The following is a 19,958-nucleotide window of genomic DNA, read 5'->3' as shown; positions in this document are numbered from 1 at the left end:
CAGTGCCTGACAGACATTCAAATATTTGAATTCACTCACTAAGCTTTGTTCTAGACATAAAACTCTGAAAAGATATCCCTGGTTTAAGCCCTCAAAATATTAGTCTATTAGGCAAAAAAGATAATACAAGCAGATCTTTATAATATTGTATTGCTATGTCAGGAATAGTGCTGGTTGTTTAAGAAACAAGAGAAGATCGCTAACCTAGCTTGGGAACTTGGGGTGGGATGGAGTTTCAGGCACAGAGAATTTCAGGCACAGAGAACAGCATGTGCTAAGGCAAGGAGACAAAAAAACAAGGCACATTTCAGTACCTAAGAGGCTGTGAGGCTGGGGAACAGAGTACAAAGGAGACAGAGACGGCACTGAAACTGTACAGAAGCAGGCAGATGCCAGGTCATGCAAGGGCTCACATGCCACGTTAAAGGTGTGATTTCCTATGGTGACTCAACCAATTAACCCTTCAACATCAAGCATTACAATGTCATTTTTAACTATGCACAAGAAGAAACATGGAAGTAAACATTAAAACTGCCTACTAAGCTGTATGAGCAAATTAAAATCAAAACAGTAACATTGGAGAAGGGGATATACTTTAAGCTTATTCTCTAGCATGGATGGTAGGACTTCCACAGATCCATCCATGTTCTTTTTGGCCTCTTTTGGAACAACAGCAATTTGGTATGCCTTCTGGACACACATCAACCACTATATGAAAGGAAGATACCTGTCTGATGTGGGAATCAAATTACTGCAGAGGATCCTAAACCCTGTCTGCTCAACTGATACCAAGGTGGCTATGTCATAACACCCTAGGAAGTAAGATTCCTGAGTTGTACCCTTGCTTCTTCTAACTCTGTTTTGGTGAATTCTGGGAAGAACAAATACGTGGGAAACAGCATTTGATGGGGTTTACTGGTAAAATAATCTAATCCAATAATTTACCAATAGGAGAGGTTCTACAAGGCATAAACAGAAGCCCATCTTATCAGTGATCACTGGCCTGTCTGAGGAGAATCCGGTTTTATTTTTTTTAAGATTTTAAAATTTATTTATTTGACAGAGAGAGACACAGCGAGAGAGGGAACACAGCAGTGGGAGAGGGAGAAGCAGGCTTCGCACTGAGCAGGAGCCCGATGCGGGGCTCGATCCAAGGACCCTGGGATCATGGCCTGAGCCAAAGACAGACGCTTAAACGACTGAGCGACCCAGGTGCCCCCAGAATCCTGTTTCAGCTTGTCTACTCTCATAAATACATACCATCCCCTCTGCTGGGCACTTTGGTTGGTAGGCTAGTTTCCGTCTGACTCTCTTCCTCAGCTTTTTCCGTCTGCTCAGTTTGGGGTTCCTCTTTCCTCTCAAACTGTGGTGCTTCCTGAGGCTGGTGGTCTGAAGGAGTACCTGGTCTAGCAGACGATGAGGAAGTATGGGATGTTTCCTCACTAGCTTCTGTAATGGGAAGTATTCTTAAATTAACAACTTAGGAAACTTTTGGTTTGAAGAAGAAGGTTAAAGACAAAAATGAGCCTTACCAACTCCTACTCTATCCGTCTTCTCCCCCTCTTTCCTATTTGTCTTATCGGGTTCTTTGGCTTCTTCATTATGGCTGCTCTCGGAGTCAGAGCACTCCCCACCTTCCTCTGCAGGCCGGAAGTCCATCTCCTGCTCTTCTGGAATCGGCTCTTTCTGTACTTTCTGTATCAAGAAAATGAAGCCAAAGGTCAACAATACCTTTGGCTCTGCTGGCAGGTCAGTGCCTGTCATAACATTTAAAACAAATTTCTCACCTTTAGAGAGAGGAATGCTCCAGAGGAGTCAAATGTGCCCATCTCTTCTTCAGCATCCTCTAAGCACCACTCAGGCAAGCTATCCCGGTCATCGTCTATGCTTCCACTGCCAGAGCGCACCCGTCGGTAACCCCGTTCATCATCCCGATCTCGAAAATCAAACTCAAACCTTCGCCGTCGCTCCATGTGTTCCCGCCAGCCTGCAGAACGAGGGCCATCTGGGATGAGGAGGAGGATACAAACCTTAGGAAATTTTTATGACAGTATTTGAGAAAAAAAATCACGAATACGAAATAAAGAAGAAAACTATGACTGGCTGTGAATTCAAATGATCAACCTACTAAAGAGAAAATTAGGCAAATTAAATGAAATTCAGAGCTCAGCATACGTATGACATCACTAAGTGACAACAGTGGTTATCTTCAGTAAGTACTGAGCCACACAACATACTCTAAAGCTTTGAAAGATAAATTTTAAACAAATCACTTTTAAAGGACACTTGATTCAAAGTATACACTTTGAATAAGCTTTAGGTATCTGACTGTCGATGAGTCATTCACATGGCATACTCTTAGCCCAGGCTTATAACACTAGCTATCTTTCCACACTGAAGTCCATGCCTTCCCTCTGGCAGGCCTTAACACATTTCTTTCTTCTCATGAAAATATCATTCTTGATGTATAAGACCAACTCCCTGTGGCAAATCCTAACATCAAACTCATCATGCCTATTTGCTAGTGCCAAGATCCCATTTGTAATTCTGATTCCCAACAAAAAGGCATGGAATTATAGCACTGACAGATGTCAGAGATATTATATAGCCCCACTATTCTAATTTTATAGTTTAAGAAACAAAAACTCTGACAGAAGTAACTTGCATTGTAGCAAAGCAGAACTAGAATCTAATTCTGCATCCTCTACTGCTTTTTCCACAATAGAATGCTTACTTTCCTTTCCCTTTACTCTCATCTCTTAATTCTCCCTAGGGAGTTTTTATTTCTGTATAATACCCCCAGGGACATTCCTAAATCCATCCCAGCATACTGTTTATTACATCTACTTTCCAACAGAAAAAAGACTGCCTAAGAATAAAAGATGCCAGTTAAGGTATTTTGTTTTTTAAGAAAGGGGAACTCTTTTTTTTTTTTTTTTTTTAAGATTTTATTTATTTTTACAGAGAGAGAGGCACAGCGAGAGAGGGCACACAAGCAGGGGGAGTGGGAGAGGGAGAAGCAGGCTTCCCGTCGAGCAGGGAGCCTGATGCGGGGCTCGATCCCAGGACCCTGGGACCGCGACCTGAGCCGAAGGCAGACGCTTAACGACTGAGCCACCCAGGCGCCCTAAGAAAGGGGAACTCTTTTTTTTTTTTTTTTTTAAGATTTTATTTATTTATTTGACAGAGAGAGAGGTAGCGAGAGCAGGAACACAAGCAGGAGGAGTGGGAGAGGGAGGAGCAGGCCTCCCGCCGAGCAGGGAGCCCGATGTGGGACTCGATCCCAGGACCCTGGGATCATGACCTGAGCCAAAGGCAGACGCTTAACGACTGAGCCACCCAGGCGCCCAGAAAGGGGAACTCTTGTTAATATCTGACAAACCTGAGTCTAAGAGAGTCTGAAAAAGAGAGGCAGGTTTTAACCTATTAAAATTTTCTTTCACTGCTTTCTCTGTGGGAGATACACAAAAGAAATGAGCCAAAAAATTCAATGTTCTTACTACTGAGGCCCAATTTGCTAAAACCAGCAATCTAAAACTCAAACTGCAAATGAGAAGGCAAAACATTAAAATGCCCAACAGAGGTAGCTACTTATAAATCACTCACAAAAAAGGTAAGAAAACACTATTCCCATCCTCCCCCATCTTTTACTTACAAAAACTATTACACTTCTATGAAAACTAAAGAACTTTATATCCAGATTGCTTAAATACAAACCTAGAATCATTACTCAAAAGAAGTACTCATGATCAAATGTTGAATTCCAGAGTACTCTCTCTATTACTATCATTTCTAAACCGTCTGTTAAGTATGCACCATGATAGGAATCTATCCTTCTAGGCATCTGGCTCATGTTTTCCTCTTACTGAGTTTCTTAAGTTCAGCTCCCAGAGTGGATGCTTTGCTGTCCTTAATCGTCCCATCTCCCATACATATTCAGTTTTGAGCCCCACTTAAACCAAATGTAGAAGACACATCCCTAGCTTATGAAGACTAACCACTGCTTTTTAACGTCTTACAATATCAGAATAAAGTCTGCTACAATTTTTATAATATAAAAAATTAGTCAAAATCATTATATTTAAACGTTTATTAATCAAATCATAAAAGACTATAATTATAGGGCGCCTGGGTGACCCAGTTGGTTAAGCGACTGCCTTCGGCTCAGGTCATGATCCTGGAGTCCCTGGATCGAGTCCCGCATCGGGCTCCCTGCTCAGCAGGGAGTCTGCTTCTCCCTCTGACCCTCCCCCCTCTCATGTACTCGCTCTCTCTCATTCTCTCTCTCTCAAATAAATAAATAAAATCTTTAAAAAAAAAAAAAGACTATAATTATAATCTAAGAAATGTTAAGAGTAATTTACAACAACTTAAGTTAATCAGACTTAACTTTTAAGATGCTGGGTTGAAAAAATAGATGGTATTCTTTTAAAAAATTCTTATTTCCACTGTTTTTTCAGCCCCATATATTATATACCCCAAACTGTCTTTTAAAAATATATCAATAAAAAATTGGGGGAAATTGTTAAGTTAATAACAAATAAATCAGACATGGAAATCGAATATCAGAGAGAAAGATTTAAGAAAAAGACAACATATGTCCAAAATCTAAGTTGTTGGGGTGAGGAGGGTCAGTGGTAGAAAATACACTAAAATTTTACTTTGTTTAACTAACTCTCTTTAATAGAATCGACATCAGACATTTGGGCTCACAAACACTGTTGGTCTTCTAAAACATCCACCTTGTTTGTTTTTGATCCGCTGGAATTTCTCTTCTCGCTCAGCCCAGACCCTGTCCATTCTTTCACTGAATGCTTGTTGGGAACACAGTCTACAAACCCTTTTGCTTACGGGCAAGCTCAGCACAAAATGCCGTGATGCCTTGAAGAGAACTATAACATCTGGTTGCCCAGCACACAGACTCATGAGAATTGCCTAGATAGGTGTGATGTAAACAATGCCCATTCATGACAGAAAACTCACCCAAGAGGCAACCATGAGGAGTTGGGGTAAAAGCATCAAAATTCTATACAAAGATTAACTTCACTATGTTTCTACCTATCCATAACTACCTAAAGCACTCTGAATGTTTTTATAATGTTTACTCAGGCTGAGACTAGTGATTTTGCTAATAACTTGATTTTAAAATGTAAATGAAAACAGTTTAATTATGATTTCTTCTACTAAAAGTTAGCTTCTTTGGCATATGGTTGATAACGAAAATAATGTTATGCACATGAAATTCATAAGGCAAATATTATACACTCTCCGTGCACTTTGGTTCTGCATGACCCCATGATTCAAACTACAGTGGCATCTGATTATCATGAGGCATGGAATCAGCACTTTGGTAGGGGATGAACTTTGACACAAAGCACCAGTGTCTTCAATTACCAGCATATCTAATGTCAGGGAAGAACAGTTTGAAGCATTCTTAAGAGTCAAACAGAAGAACTTACAAAAGCACTAATCACTACTATTCTCTCTCCTTTTTCTAAAGTTAGGACAAAAGAATGAACTTATGATTATGTTTTTGACCTGGGTTTAGAGTTTATCCTTCAAATAAGCATAAATCACTTTTTCAGGACAAAAAAAAAAAATTGAAAGAATAAATCTTTTATTATACAGGAAAAGCACCCATTTTAGGGAGAGCACATATTCCTTAGTGAGCATATAATTATACATTTATGAGTTTTAAAGCATGCTGAAAAAAATACAAAGATTTAGTGTTAGACAAAACCTGACGGAGACCCTCTCACGTTTTTTGCAGTTAAAGACAGGTGCTTCCCATTAAACCACACTATCTGCTCCAGAAAAATAAAAATGATTTTCATAACTGAAGAGATAGAGGGAATCTTCATGCTGAAATTTTTTTTGTAGTGATAAGACTGAGTGTGATAACATAAATAATTTAGTCCTCTCTCTTGTTTTAACCTGTTCATCTTTTCTGCTTAATCAGTAACAATTTCGACCAAATACTCCCTTATTTTGGTCCCTGCGCTCACTCAGCAGGAGCCTTACCAGGGCTGTGGGGCCGCCACCTCTCTCCGTCCCGTCTCGGTCCAGCTAGTCGCCAACCTCCATCTTCATCCTCTCCATTTTGTTCTTCTCTAAAAATACGCCAGTTTTCACTTTCTGATCGTATAAATTCATGCTTTCTTCCCACCGATGTTGGTCCACCTTCCTCAAAATTTGGTCTCCCTGTAATGAAAATAAGGAAACATGTGCCTCAGCCAATAAGGATTCTGAAAGCAGACTGGAAGGTTCAGATCACGCTTTTGTGCAGATGTGCCTACTCCAATGCTCAGGAAGTGTGAATAACAGAACTGCTGCAGACATATGCATCTAGTATTGGACATATTTCTTAAAGTGCAACATTCACAGACTGGGCAATTCTTTCTTAAACAAATAATATGTGCATTATAAAAAGGGGATGCAATGAAAAGTGAACCAACCTACCTTACCAGCACATACTACTGTTTTTAAAGTCATACAAGAATTTTCAATTATATGATGTGTCTTTATTTATTTATTTAAAGATTTTATTTATTTGACAGAGAGAGAGAGAGAACACAAGCAGGGGGAGTGGGAGAGGGAGAAGCAGGCTTCCCACGGAGCAGGGAGCCCAATGTGGGGCTCGATCCCAGGACGCCGGGATCATGATCTGAGCTTAAGGCAGACACCTAACGACTGAGCCACCCAGGCGCCCCGTGTCTTTCTTTATTTAATTAACTTCTACTGGTGATTTTCTGCCCAAATAGGATATCTATAAAATTCAACCTATCTTTTATCCTAAAAATCACTGTAAACTCAAAAGTAGACAAGGTGAACTATAATTTTTCATTTTCATTTACTCTAACATCTATTACATTATAGGCATACAACAAATTGCTTCTGAACAGAATGCAAAACTAAGCTATGTGTAACCTAATGCCAGTCAAGAGTTCCATTAACAATGAAAGAGAGCCTGGTATACCAAATAACTAAATTGGTACTTTCAAAAGATTAAGATAATTCCAAACTGTGCAAACAAATTATTTTTTTACTCACTATCCCACGTGTGCTAACATACACAATTTGTAAGAGATTATATAAAACCTCACATTAAATTAGTTGAAAATCCAGAACATACACTGATATCTTCCATTTATAACCTATAGTTACCTATACTTCAGTAACAACCTCAATTCTTTGTACTAAACCACCATGAAAGTGAAAGAAAGTTGTACAGTTGCATCTGAAAATGAGGGAATTCTAATTTCTGGTCATGCTCTTATATTCCATTTCATATGTATTAAGATTCAATACCCTGTTTGCCCAAACACTTACTAGGTTGTTACCACATGTTATTCTTTTGAAGGATAAAATATCTGGAAATTTGCTGGGCAAACTACTACCTGTTTTCTTAATACAGCAGGCAGCCTCTAAGATAGCCCCCAACAAACCCTGCCTCCTGGCTATTGTGTAATCCCCTTGCCTAAAGCGTGGACTGCACTTACTGGCTAGCCCCCAACAAACGGAATACAGCAGAAGTGGTAAGATGTCAGTGCCAATTAAGTTAAAAACGACTGTGACTTCCATCTGGGATGCTCTCTCCGTGGCAATCCAACTGCCATGTCGTGAAGCAGCCCTGTGGAGAAGCTCACATGGCACAGAACTGGGGCTTGCCAACAGTCACATCAGTAAGCATGAAAGCGGATCCAACCCCAGTCAAGCCTTCAGATGACTACAGCCCTGGCTGACACCTTAACTGCAGCCTTGCAGCCTCATGAGAGACCCAGGTCAGAGCCAACCAACTAGGCTACTCCTTCTGACCCACAGAAACTGAGATAATGTTTGCTGTCAGGATACCTACATCAGGATACCTAAGTTTTGAGGTATTTTGTTACACAGCCATAGATAATAAAAACACTCATCTAAAAAAAAAACAAAACACTCATTCATCCGGTTTATTCTTCATAAAAATCCTCAATATTTGAAGTTATCTTGGGGCGCCTGGATGACTCAGTTAAGTGTATGCCTTCGGCTCAGGTCATGATCCTAGGGTCCTGGGATCAAGCCCTGCCATCAGGCTCCCTGCTCCCCTGCTCAGCGGGGAGCCTGCTTCTTCTTCACTTGCTCCCCCCTTGCTTGTGCTCTCTCTCCCTGTCAAATAAACAAATAAAATCTTCAAAAAGAAAACATTTGGAGGCGCTGGGTGGCTCAGTTGGCTAAGTGTCTACCTTCAGCCCGGGTCATGATCCAGAATCCTGGGAGTAAGCCCCATGTGGGGCTCCCTACTCAAGAAGAGCCTGTTTCTTCCTCTCCCTCTGTCCCTCCCCCTGCTCTTTCATTCTCTCTCTCAAATAAATAAATAAATAATTTAAAAATATATATATATTTGAAGTTATTTTTCCTATTTTAATAAACTGAGAATACCGAGGCTCAAAAGGATAACAGAAGAGAACTGTTCTCCAAAATCATAGTATTTAAATGGCATAGACAGGATTCAAATGTTAATCTTCTGACTCATTCAACAAATATTTATTGCACATTAAGTGCCAAGTTTTATGAATTCAAATACAGATATATTCCATGTCTGCCCTTGGGTTCAGAAGCCTTCCAGGTTCTCTTGCTCAGAGTAAGAAGGGCAACCCATTTTACAAAGTACCACATCTACTATATGACTTGATGAAAAATGTAGCTATACTCACAAAAAAGAAGCAAACTTAAGGAAATCCCTAATACAGAGGCACCTGGGTGGCTCAGTTGGTTAAGCATCCAAGCATCCAACTCTTGATTTTGGCTCAGGTCATGATCTCAGAGTCATGAGATCGAGCCCCGCATCAGGATTCATGCTCCGCAGGGAGTCTGTTTGAAATTCTCTCTCTCCCTCTCTCTCTCTCCCCCTCTCTCCCTCTGCCCCTCCCCACACCATGTTCTCTCTCTCTCTAAAATAAATAAATCTTAAAAAAAAAAAAATCCCTAATACATAGACAGATAAATAGAAACATATATAGATAAGTGATGGGAAATGGCTTTTAATCCACCAATCAATCACAAGCAGTATGTGCCAGGTACCATGCAATGATTTGGGAATACAGTAGTAATCTCATGATGGATGAACTAGACGAAACATTCACTTTCTTTCACCTACTTTTACACTAAGCCTTTGAAAAACTAATGAACATAGCAAAGCAAGCAGAAGAGCACAAATGGCAAAATGCTTAATTCATCAAAAACTGGTCACTATAATTTTTTCTAACAGATGATACACTGCAAAAAATTAAAATTATTAAAAATAAAAATACTAGTAATCCCTCAATCTTAGAAACAGAACTCTATCTGTAGTTAGCTTTTACTTAACTTTATTTTTTTAGAGTTGCAATTAGTATGCCTACTATTTTGTAGAGCAAATACTTCTCTGTGATTAATACCAGTATACCTTGCTGCTACAGTATCATCTACTAAATTATTCCCCACTGGACATTCACTTTATAACCAATTTTTGTGAACTACAGATAATGAGACAAGAATACCTGCTTTTCTGAACAATGTCTTCTGAAAAAAACTTCAAAAGACTGCAATTACTAGGTCAAAAGACAGACTTCGTCCACTGCCTTTTTCCCTCAAAAAAAAAGGGTCAAATCAACATACCATTTCACATTATTGACACTAAGTGCTGCTATCCTTTTAAAATTTTTACTACTTTAATAGTTGTAAAGTGCTACACTAATGTGGCTCAAATACGAATTTTTCATATCAAAGATTTTTCGTGTTGTTTAGTGACTTTATGTTCCTTTGTGTAAATTGTTTATATTTTTTTCTAAACTAACAGCTTCTTTGCCTTTGGACCTATCAGTCCTACATATATTTTTCATGTTAGTACCTAATAAGAAAAATATAAAAAACAGGATAGGGCAGGGGCACCTGGCTGGCTCAGTCAGAAGAGCATGTGACTCTTGATCTCGGGACTGTAGGTTCAAGCACCACACTGAATGCACTGAATGTAGAGATTACTTAAAAATAAAGTCTTAAAAAAAAAAAAAAGAAAAGAAAAGAAAGAACAGGGCAAAAATAGGGAAAATATAGGAAGAAATAAAATCTGACTTTTCTACTTATTTAAAACTATCTTGGAATTTTCAACCCGTACCTCATAATGTTTGAATGACTATGCCATACCTTGTTCCAAAAACGATCTGAGACCGGTATTTTGAAGATAAAGAAGAGTACAGTACTAAACAAAGAATAAAAATCTTGGAGCCACTACACCTAATTTTAAATTTTGGCCCCAATTCGGATCTATACACCATGACTTTAAAAAAAAAAAAAAAAAGACCCAATTCCCAATTTAAAAGTGTGTAATTGGAGGGGGAGATGAACCATGAGAGACGATGGACTCTGAAAAACAAACTGAGGGTTCTAGAGGGGAGGGGGTGGAAGGATGGGTTAGCCCAGTGATGGGTATTAAAGAGGGCACGTTCTGCATGGAGCACTGGGTGTTACAGGCAAACAATGAATCATGGGACACTACAGCAAAAACTAATGATGTAATGTATGGTGATTAACATAACATAAAAAAAATAATAAGTGTGTGTGTGTTGAGGTAAAGCTGCCTAAATTTACATGAACACCAGCCCATTTTTAGTTCAAAAATTCTGTCACAAAGGAGTTCAAATTTTGTTACTGAGTGCTTGTTTCCTCAACTGCAATATACTTTTTGATATGTCAAATATTATATAATTAATAACTGCAATAGAAAGATTAAGGTGATAACTTCTCCAGTAAACCAGGAAAAGCCAGAATAATATAATTCTAACATGCAAAACATCCCACATATAAGTGCAATGTACATGGAGTTCCACCTCAAGGGATCACTGTCATTTTCTTTTTTTTTTTTTTTAAGATCTTATTTATTTGAGAGAGAGAGAGAAAGAGAGTGCACAGAGGGAGAGTGAGAGGGAGAAGCAGACTCCCAGCTGAGCAGAGAGCCTGACGTGGGGCTCGATCCCAGGACCCTGAGACCACAGCCAGAGCTGTAGGCAGACGCCCACCCGAATGAGCCACCCAGGTGCCCCCTCTCCGTCATTTTCATAAGAGAAGGGTGAAACGAATTCAAGAACTTTTAAGTGGACTTCATTCAACTCCTCCCCCCTCCCTTTATGAAAATTTATTCCTGAAGTATAACATTCTTGCCAAAAAGTATATAAATCACAAATGTACAATTCAAAAAGTATCCATAATGCAAAAATATCCACATAACCAAGATTTTAAAAAAGAAAGTATCTGGGGCGCCTGGGTGGCTCAGTTAGTTAAGCTTCCAACTCCTGATTTCAGCTCAGGTCTTAATCTCAGGGTCGTGAGTTCAAGCCCTGCACTGGGCTCCACACTGGGCATGGAGACTACTTAAAAAATAAAAAATTAACAAAAATAAAAAGAAAAAAGAAAATATCAGAAGCGCTCAAAAATCTTCATGTCCCTCCAGTCAACCCTTTCCAAAGCAAGCACTATTTCTGACTTTCATCTCTAAAGATTAGTTTTGCCTTCTTTTTTAACGTTTTTATGCAAATGGAATATTCATTTATGTCTGGCTTCTTTCACTAAACATTATGGGAGATTCATCCACAATGTTAGAGAGAACAGCAGCTTGTTCTTTTGCACAGCTATACAGGATCTCATTGTATGGATGGACCACAATATATTAATCTGCTGCTGATTTAGGTTGTTTCTAGTTTTCTGCTATACGAATTGTGCTGCTATGAGCATTCCTGGATATGAAATTTAGTATATGTTTGTATTTCTGTTGGTCTATGCCTAGAAGTGAATATGCCAGGAGTGAAATAAGGTATATTCAACTTTAGTAAGCACTATCAAATATTTTCCCAGAAAAACAGTATTAAGTTTACCATTTTTTACCTGTTTTACTCAAACCTCTAGCAAACATTAACATGAGTGCTTCCTATACAAACACAATTAAAGATGAAGGATTAAAAGTAAAGAGGAGACTTAGACATAGCATCCACCAACCAGGTCCATAGCCCAGACACACACATGTAAACAAATGCATCCATTTATCTCATCTAATCATCATTTTAACCACAAAAATTAAGTTAAACATTATCATCTCTATTGTTCCTATGAGGAAAGGGATACCTGTAGTGGCAATTTCCCAAGGTCACATAGCTGAGTAGTGACCAAATCAGAAAGAGAACTAAGTGTTCAAACTCCTAATCCTGGGTTTACTCACAAATTTAACCCACTGGAAGAAGGAAAAAAATTCTAGAAAAACTAATGGAGAAAGACGAAGCTCTGGGATCAAAGTCTAACAAACTCTAAAAGGGCAACAGACACAGCATGCATGGTACAGCTTATAGACAAAGACTACCAACATCTCTATAAGGGGAAGATGGAACTAAATGTATTAATCTTCCAACAGAAATTATGTCAAGGGGCGCCAGGGTAGCTCAGTCATTTAAGTGTCTGCCTTCAGCTCAGGTCATGATCTCGGGGTCCTGGGATTGAGCCCCACATCAGAATCCTGCTCAGTGGAGAGTCCGCTTCTCCCTCTCCCTCTGCCCTTTCCCCCTGCTTGTGCATTCTCATACATACATACATACATACATACATACATAAATGAAATTATGTCAAGATATACACTCCTGGAAAAAATGTTAAGACCAATTTCTTCACTATAAAAATTTTATCCTAGAAATCATTTTGAGGGGGAAAAAATGACTTCAAGCACCCTCTAATAAAATATACATTTCCAATTATTACTAATATAACTAAAAATTACACCGCATGCAAGAACTGCTCTAAAACATCAAAATAAATCCTTTATCACCTAGGGGCGCCTGAGTGGCTCAGTCGTTAAGCGTCTGCCTTCGGCTCAGGTCATGGTCCCAGGGTCCTGGGATCGAGCCCCGCACTGGGCCCCCTGCTCCGCGAGAAGCCTGCTTCTCCCTCTCCCACTCCCTCTGCTTGTGTTCCTGCTCTCGCTCTCCCTGTCAAATAAATAAATAAAATCTTAAAAAAAAAAAAATCCTTTGGGCGCCTGGGTGGCTCAGTCGTTAAGCGGCTGCCTTCGGCTCAGGTCATGATCCTAGAGTCCTGGGATCGAGTCCCACGTCGGGCTCCCTGCTCAGCGGGAAGCCTGCTTCTCCCTCTCCCACTCCCCCTGCTTGTGTTCCTGCTCTCGCTGTCTCTGTCTTTGTCAAATAAATAAATAAAATCTTAAAAAAAAAAAAATCCTTTATCACCTAAATGATTACAGTGTAGTTATAGTTGTATAGATTTGAGTGGGGAGTGAAAATGTCAAAGAGAATTAGATCTATACGATTTGTTTTAAAAAAACATATATTTGTGTATTACTGATATAATTTAAAATAAAAGCTAAATATTAAAAGTCATTCCCAGGCAATTTAGAGGATACTATCTAAAGTTCCTTTCATGTCTACAAACTCCAGAATTCCACAGTGGCCAGTGAGGGATACCCACAAGGCCCTTCTCAGCATTTCAAACCAAAGTCCTCCTCCTTCCATAATACCAGCAAATAAAGTTGAGTAACCAAATATTTTAGTTTACTTCTTCTTAAATTCTTAATAGAGTAACTTGTAAGCAAGACTGAAAGTAAATGTAATTGAATAATTTACAAATTTAATGCCTGACCCAAATATTCCTAACCTATAGTCCATAAATGAACTTGGGGGCTATGAATACTTGAACTAGAAGCACATATTATATTGGCATGTTTTCTTTTATCAGGGAAAAGGGTCTAAGGTTTTTCTAAGAGTCTTAAAGGTATCTATGACCTCCAAAAGATAAAGAAACACAAATTTAAAATATATTTTCTTCTATTCAATATAGCAAACATGACCATTTTATAATCAAACTATACTATCCATATAATACATGTTCTTATATCACCAGTAACTGGAAAAGTGTCAAAGGTGCTAAAATGCAAATGTACGACATAAACATTTTCCCAATGGCAGTAAATACTTGGTCATTTCTGACTTAATGTATTAAGTATGAATAGGATTCTTCTAAAAATTAAATTAAATTAAAATGTAATATTGGTTTTAGTCTGGTCTAATTGAGTAGACTTCCTAAGGAGAAAGAGCAGTAAAAGGGCACCTGTGTGCATGTTTGACTCACAGCCAAAAACGGTGTTTATGGAAAACTTCAGATGGAGCAAAGAGGCACTCAGCCAATAAAATCTACAGCTGTGAGACTTGGAACTTCCAAGTGCCCAAACTCCAAAAGCAAAAGTGGAATTATGGGACAGACTTTGAAGCTTGTTTATGTGCAAATTTTTCTAGTACGAAACTTTGTATTCCTCTATTCAGATATATAGTCTCTGATCAACACTAAAAATATTTTCTAACACCAGAGAAAATAATGAAAGGAAATCCCATCCAGGTGTTGGTATTTACTTTTTTTCCCTACAATCAATTGTAAATAAAACTAAGGATGGCTAGGAAGGAGAAGTTTAAATCTTATATCCAGAAATTTGTAACTTTTCTCCCATCCTAACTCCTAAGAGGTTACAAACTGCTCCACTCATTAACATTGGTCCTGAAAACGCCAACAGTTCCTGGCTGGAAGAGACAGACTGAAGGGGCTGCAGCGTATCAAAATCTCCTTGAAAAAATACCTCTTGTGGTTTGAATACAGCCCATACCCTACAACCCTCATGTTCAGTCATCTGATGGTATATACCCAGCCGCTGCCTCAAATCTCTGGGGAAGAAGATGATCAGTAGATGGGCTTGAATGCAGAACTGGAAAGGGACTAGGCATCTTCTAAAGAAAGCAAAATATACCATGTAAGAAAGAACACAGGAGACGGGGCTGAAGTTTTAAAGCTGGGAGATTATTCATGTACATAGGTAGGACACTACACTCCAACTACAGCATTTGTTATTCTCAAGTACAAGTTGGTACAGTTATGGACTATATACCAGATTACTTTAGCCAGAAAGAAAAATCAAACACCTTTAGGGACAGAAATTTGAATTTAATAAAGAATAATGTATCTGGTCTTGACATGTTGCTCAATCATAATTTTTAATAAAAAATAAATCAGAACAGTTACCTAGCATTTATGTTCATTCACAGAAGAAATATTTTAGAGCCATCTCCAACTGAAAGCAGTAACTCTGTTAGACAGAAGGGCCCGTGTGTTCTAGGGTGAAGTTTATATACCATCTATACCAATATCAGTTTCATCTCAACTAACCTGGTTGAGGTTTCAACCACAAATGAACTGAACTGCTCAGGCTATTAAAATGGGAGTACTATGCTCCTGAGTGGACACTCCAAAGCCGGTCTACAATGTCCATACAATTAGCAACTAGGAATCACTGTCTATAGACCATAGCAAGACTTTCAAATTGTAGAAATCGAGAAACCAGACCCTTCTTCACTTCAGACATTTCTTTCTTGACAATCATTTTGCCAAATCATTTTTGCCTTAATATATTCTGAAAGAGTGTATTATGGAAAGAGGCTTCTAAGTTTGGTAAAATCCTTCGCCATCTTGCTAATTATAATGTTGATGCAAGACACATGGCAAATACACTCCCATACTTTCTGAAAGGCAGTGTCACACTATATTTGCTCTGGCTTTTTCTCCCCCAATCCATCAACTGTCAATTGATATAAAGTATAATTCCCTACCAGTGTGTGTAGGGTGTAAGCATCACATCACAAGTCCCTACTTTATGCTTTTACCTTCTCTAGTTCTGAAGGTCAAAGTTTCCAATGCTGTGTCTGAACTTGTATTGAGATGTTTGGCATTAATAAAACAAAGAAGGAATTAATACTTTTTTTAATTTTGGGGGAGGGGAAGGAATCTACAAAGGCGGATTTCACCTTCTAAGTAGCATTATATTGGTCTACATTAATAATTTTCCCAGCAGGCCTTCTTCCATGATTTTACTTTGAACAATCACAGCCTTTGTTTCTCAGATCCTCTTACATGTGACATTTGATCAAAGTTTTAAAATCAGCAGCTAACGGAGGTGGAGAAAAGTACTGCTCAGTAAAGGCATTACACAAAGCCATCCCACAGCTCATTTCAAGGTTGCTACAAGCTGGATCACAGACGTTTTCTAGCTGAACACTACTTAGATGTTAAGTTAAATTTTCTGTACCCTGAACGCTACATCTTACTGCACATTACCATATGCTTCTCAGGAAACCATCCACTAGACATTACTAAAGCATGCCTTAAGAAAATTCTTCAGCTCCTTCACATAGATGTGTTTTTGAAAGATAAGTGCAAGGTACCAAACAATTAAGTTTATTCTTATTTAAGATCTCTGCACATAGCCTTTAAAAAAAAAAGCCTGCCTCCTTGCCCCTCCCCACCAAAAATTCAGGTAACTAAATTACCTATATTACCAGCTCTAGAATTAGTGGTAGTCATCCTAGTGAGATGGAATATGAAAAGAAAACTAACAAAATCAATTAATTCATGCCTAGAAGTCCTTATCCAAGGAAATCTTCCCCAAAGAAATGGAGGGGAAAAAAAGGAATAGTAAAGGCAGTATCTCACACTTCAACATGCTATATAAGGAAAGACGGCTGAAAGGAAATCTTGCAGGGAATTTTATCCCTTTGAACTTTCAAATAAACTCTTAAGTAAGATTATGCAAACTTACTAAAGACCGGTCCTGATTAGAGGGAAAAAATGCACCCCTTCTCCAAGTCAGTTCTGGAGGCTTTCTCCAGAATTGTTAAGGTTTGTGTTGGGTAAAGAAAGACCTCCTAACAAACCAGCATTCTTTTCCACATGATCAGAGCTAATTGGCCCCCCTGCAGACTAAGTGACCAATCACATCAGCTTCAGCTGAAACTAGCCCCCACGACATTATAAACAGAGGAATGTGAACTGTAAACCCAGTCCAAGAAGAGAACCTACAAGCTAGACTTGTAGATTAAAGTTACCTTATCAAAAAGACAGACTCTGCAAGTTTCCTCAAGACCTACCTGTGCACACACAGGCTGACCCAGCAAAAGAACTGGTGAGTACATGAAATAATATTCATTCTTATTTCTTTCCTTAAGGGGAACAGAGAAAGAAATTGAGTGGCAAATAGGGACAGAGCTAGACATCGCCAACAGATTTTTAAAACAAAGATATTACCTTTACGGTCATACATTAAGGTTCTTTATTCTTTTTCCTTAAATTCTGAAAATGGAATAACAGCCCTACTGAAAGCATTACTAGAAATTTTCCTGTTTTATTAAATGCATACTAATTCCACATTGTAATATAGAAATGAGTAGAAAGGCCCTAGAAAAAATTTAGTGGCTTTTTTTTTTTTTACCCCCCTCCCTTGGCTTTTTTAAATATATACAGATATCTTTCTTTTGGAAGGGATAAAAAAAAAAAAAAAACCCAAAACCAGCATACAAAAACAAATGACCCCCCCAAAAAAATTTTTAAGCCACAAAAAAGATGAATATCTAATTTTAAATGTCTTTTTAAGCATAGAATTATTACTGAAATTAGTAGATGCTTCTACAAATAAATTAAAATATAAAAGAATCTCTGAGCTTATATAAGAGAGTTAGAACTCATACTGTTTGCCCCAATTATAGAAGGTAAGAGAAATGATTCTAAGACTATACAATCAGTTTTTAACACCAGTTGTAAACAAATACATAGTAATATTGTGATCATTTAACATTTGTATTTATAGCCTATTAACTGTTTAATATGAACTACACTACCACCTTACAACATAGCAATAGAAAAGACATAATTTTAAGTGCTACAAACCAAATGAGTAAAATGAATCCATAACTTTGACAGCCACTGAAGCAGCCAAACTATTATTTTTATAAAGCAGTGTTTTTTTCCACCAAAGTCTGTAAATGAGCAAATACTTTATAGCCCACACACAGAGATACAAACAAACCTTCCCAAGCTTCAATTCTATTTTCTGTTGGGATCAGTTAGTGAAAATCATATAAATACAAACCAAGACAAAATACATTCAACGGGTATTTGTACACCTGTAAAGATATGAAAATTACTTGGGAGAGAAAATCTACATGTATCAGGCAACAATAATATCAATCTTTAAATACCATACAAGCAGATGTAAAACCACATAAGAGAAAAAAGAAAAAAATCATCTAAAAAACCTCTGTCAGTTGAGGGAAACGGAAATAAATTTTAAAACTTGTAGAGTTTTAAGAGATCGTGTTATTTAATTCCCTTCTGTCTCTCTCTTTTTTTAATATAAGAAGCCTGGCCAAGGGGATTGGGTGGCTTGCCCAGCTGACACAGCTATGTAACCAACAGAGCGGGAGCATGGTTGGCTAGATTCCCCACCTTGTCTTCATTATACTAAACCATACTCCTTACATGAATCCAAAGATGGACTCATTCAGGGTAATCCATTAAGTGGAGATCGAAATCTTATTCTCTCAACTACTCCACCTCCCAACACAATCTGAACAAGATTGAGTAATGGCTTATATATAAAAAGGAAATTGCTTCACTGTTTTGATATTAGCCTTGACATTCCTGTTCACAGGTCTTTCCATGTATTTAGTTAACTGCAAGAGAAAAAGAATGAAATTGTTGAAGCCTACAGTGACTGTTACAATGTAGGTAACAAGTAACAATCCTTAAAAAGCCCAAATAATACTACTTTTGTTAGCTATAATATATACAGAAAGCTATCTCCCTGGGTAATGAGTTTTAGAACTTTATGAAGTAGGTTGAAAATCAAGAATCACGGAGTTTTTCCCCCAACAAAACTATTGTGAAACAATCAGCGATTAGTAGCATTCACCAGGACAGTGGTTCCCTAATTGCAATAAGCACGAGGGTACAAGGTAAATGATGGGCATTTTCACACAGGCAGGAAGCAACAAACAACAAGAGTGAAACTAATACAATGTTACATACCAATTTCACCTCAAAAAAAGAAAAAAGAAACCATAAAGGATAGTGCAGTGGTTCACAACCTTTCTGAAGGCAGCCTACTATCGTTCCTTATTACATCCTTCTTCCTCTTCAAGTGTCAAAATGCCTTTTCTTTTATAAAATTAGTATGATATATTCTAAAAATTATTTTCTCACCTGGCAAAATACAAATTTGGCAATGCTATGTAAGAAGTCGCCTCTCCACATTTTGTTTTAATTTGTACTGGTTTATAATATACAAAAGATTAGACTATGTAATAATTGTGGTTGTGCTGATCTTCAAATTTTATAAGATGTCTTCTTTAACTGAAAATATATTTCTTGCCTACAAATCGTAGGTCTAAACCTAAACATTCCTAAAGACCAAATATTCTGTAATGACTCTTAAACAATTAACTAGTCAAATGGAATGTAGTATTGTTCACAAAGGCTAACCAGGATCAGAATGTCTATTTTTGAAGCAATATAGCACTGACTCTGGACTTGGTACGGGATTCATTAACACTTACCACCTCTGGGATCCTAGGAAACTCACTATGCCTCAGTTTCTTTATCTCTAAAATGGGAATTATGATGGTACTTACTACTGTGAAAGTTAAGGAACATTATTAATAATAATAATAAAGCAACCAAGATTGAAAGGCTACTCTGCACCAGGCATTGCCTACTGGCTTCAAATGAGTTAACACAAGTGTTTGGTATAATTCCTGCCACATAATAAACAATATGTACTGGCTAATATTATTAATCATTACTGTCATAAGAATCATGTATGGGGTACCTCTGAAACAAATAATGCAATATATGTTAAGAAAGAAAAAAAGAAGAAGAATGTAGCAGGAGGGGAAGAATGAAGGAGGGGAAATCGGAGGGGGAGAAGAACCATGAGAGACCACGGACTCTGAAAAACAAACTCAGGGAGGAAGGGACCTACGATTTGTAGGCAAGAAATATATTTTCAGTTAAAGAAGACATCTTATAAAATTTGAAGATCAGCACAACCAAACTGAGGGGAGGGGGGTGGGAGGATG

The 19,958-nt window shown here is 38.0% G+C and overlaps 1 protein-coding gene across 9 annotated transcripts in view; it reads right to left on the bottom strand.

Annotated features, from left to right (window-relative positions):
* The window catches only part of GIGYF2 (GRB10 interacting GYF protein 2), a 146,869-nt gene that overhangs the window by 54,072 nt on the left and 72,839 nt on the right, over positions 1-19,958 (bottom strand). For 8 of the 9 annotated variants that reach the window (XR_013447430.1, XR_013447431.1, XM_078071460.1 and 5 more), the window contains 4 exons: positions 6,022-6,201; positions 1,788-2,005; positions 1,533-1,695; positions 1,261-1,449 (listed from right to left, as the gene is read on the bottom strand). Coding sequence is in view for 7 of the 9 variants with exons in the window: in XM_078071460.1 (XP_077927586.1) it covers positions 1,261-1,449; positions 1,533-1,695; positions 1,788-2,005; positions 6,022-6,201 (750 nt within the window). In the remaining 2 variants the exon portion in view is untranslated. The remainder of the gene's footprint in view (positions 1-1,260; positions 1,450-1,532; positions 1,696-1,787; positions 2,006-6,021; positions 6,202-19,958) is intronic. The other variant, XM_078071464.1, reaches the window with a different exon arrangement.

The sequence above is a fragment of the Halichoerus grypus genome, chromosome 4 (genome assembly GCF_964656455.1).
Source record: "Halichoerus grypus chromosome 4, mHalGry1.hap1.1, whole genome shotgun sequence".
Taxonomy (NCBI): Eukaryota; Metazoa; Chordata; class Mammalia; order Carnivora; family Phocidae; genus Halichoerus; species Halichoerus grypus.
The sequence above is the reverse complement of the archived record's forward strand: the minus strand, read 5'-3'. Positions and strand labels throughout refer to the sequence as shown.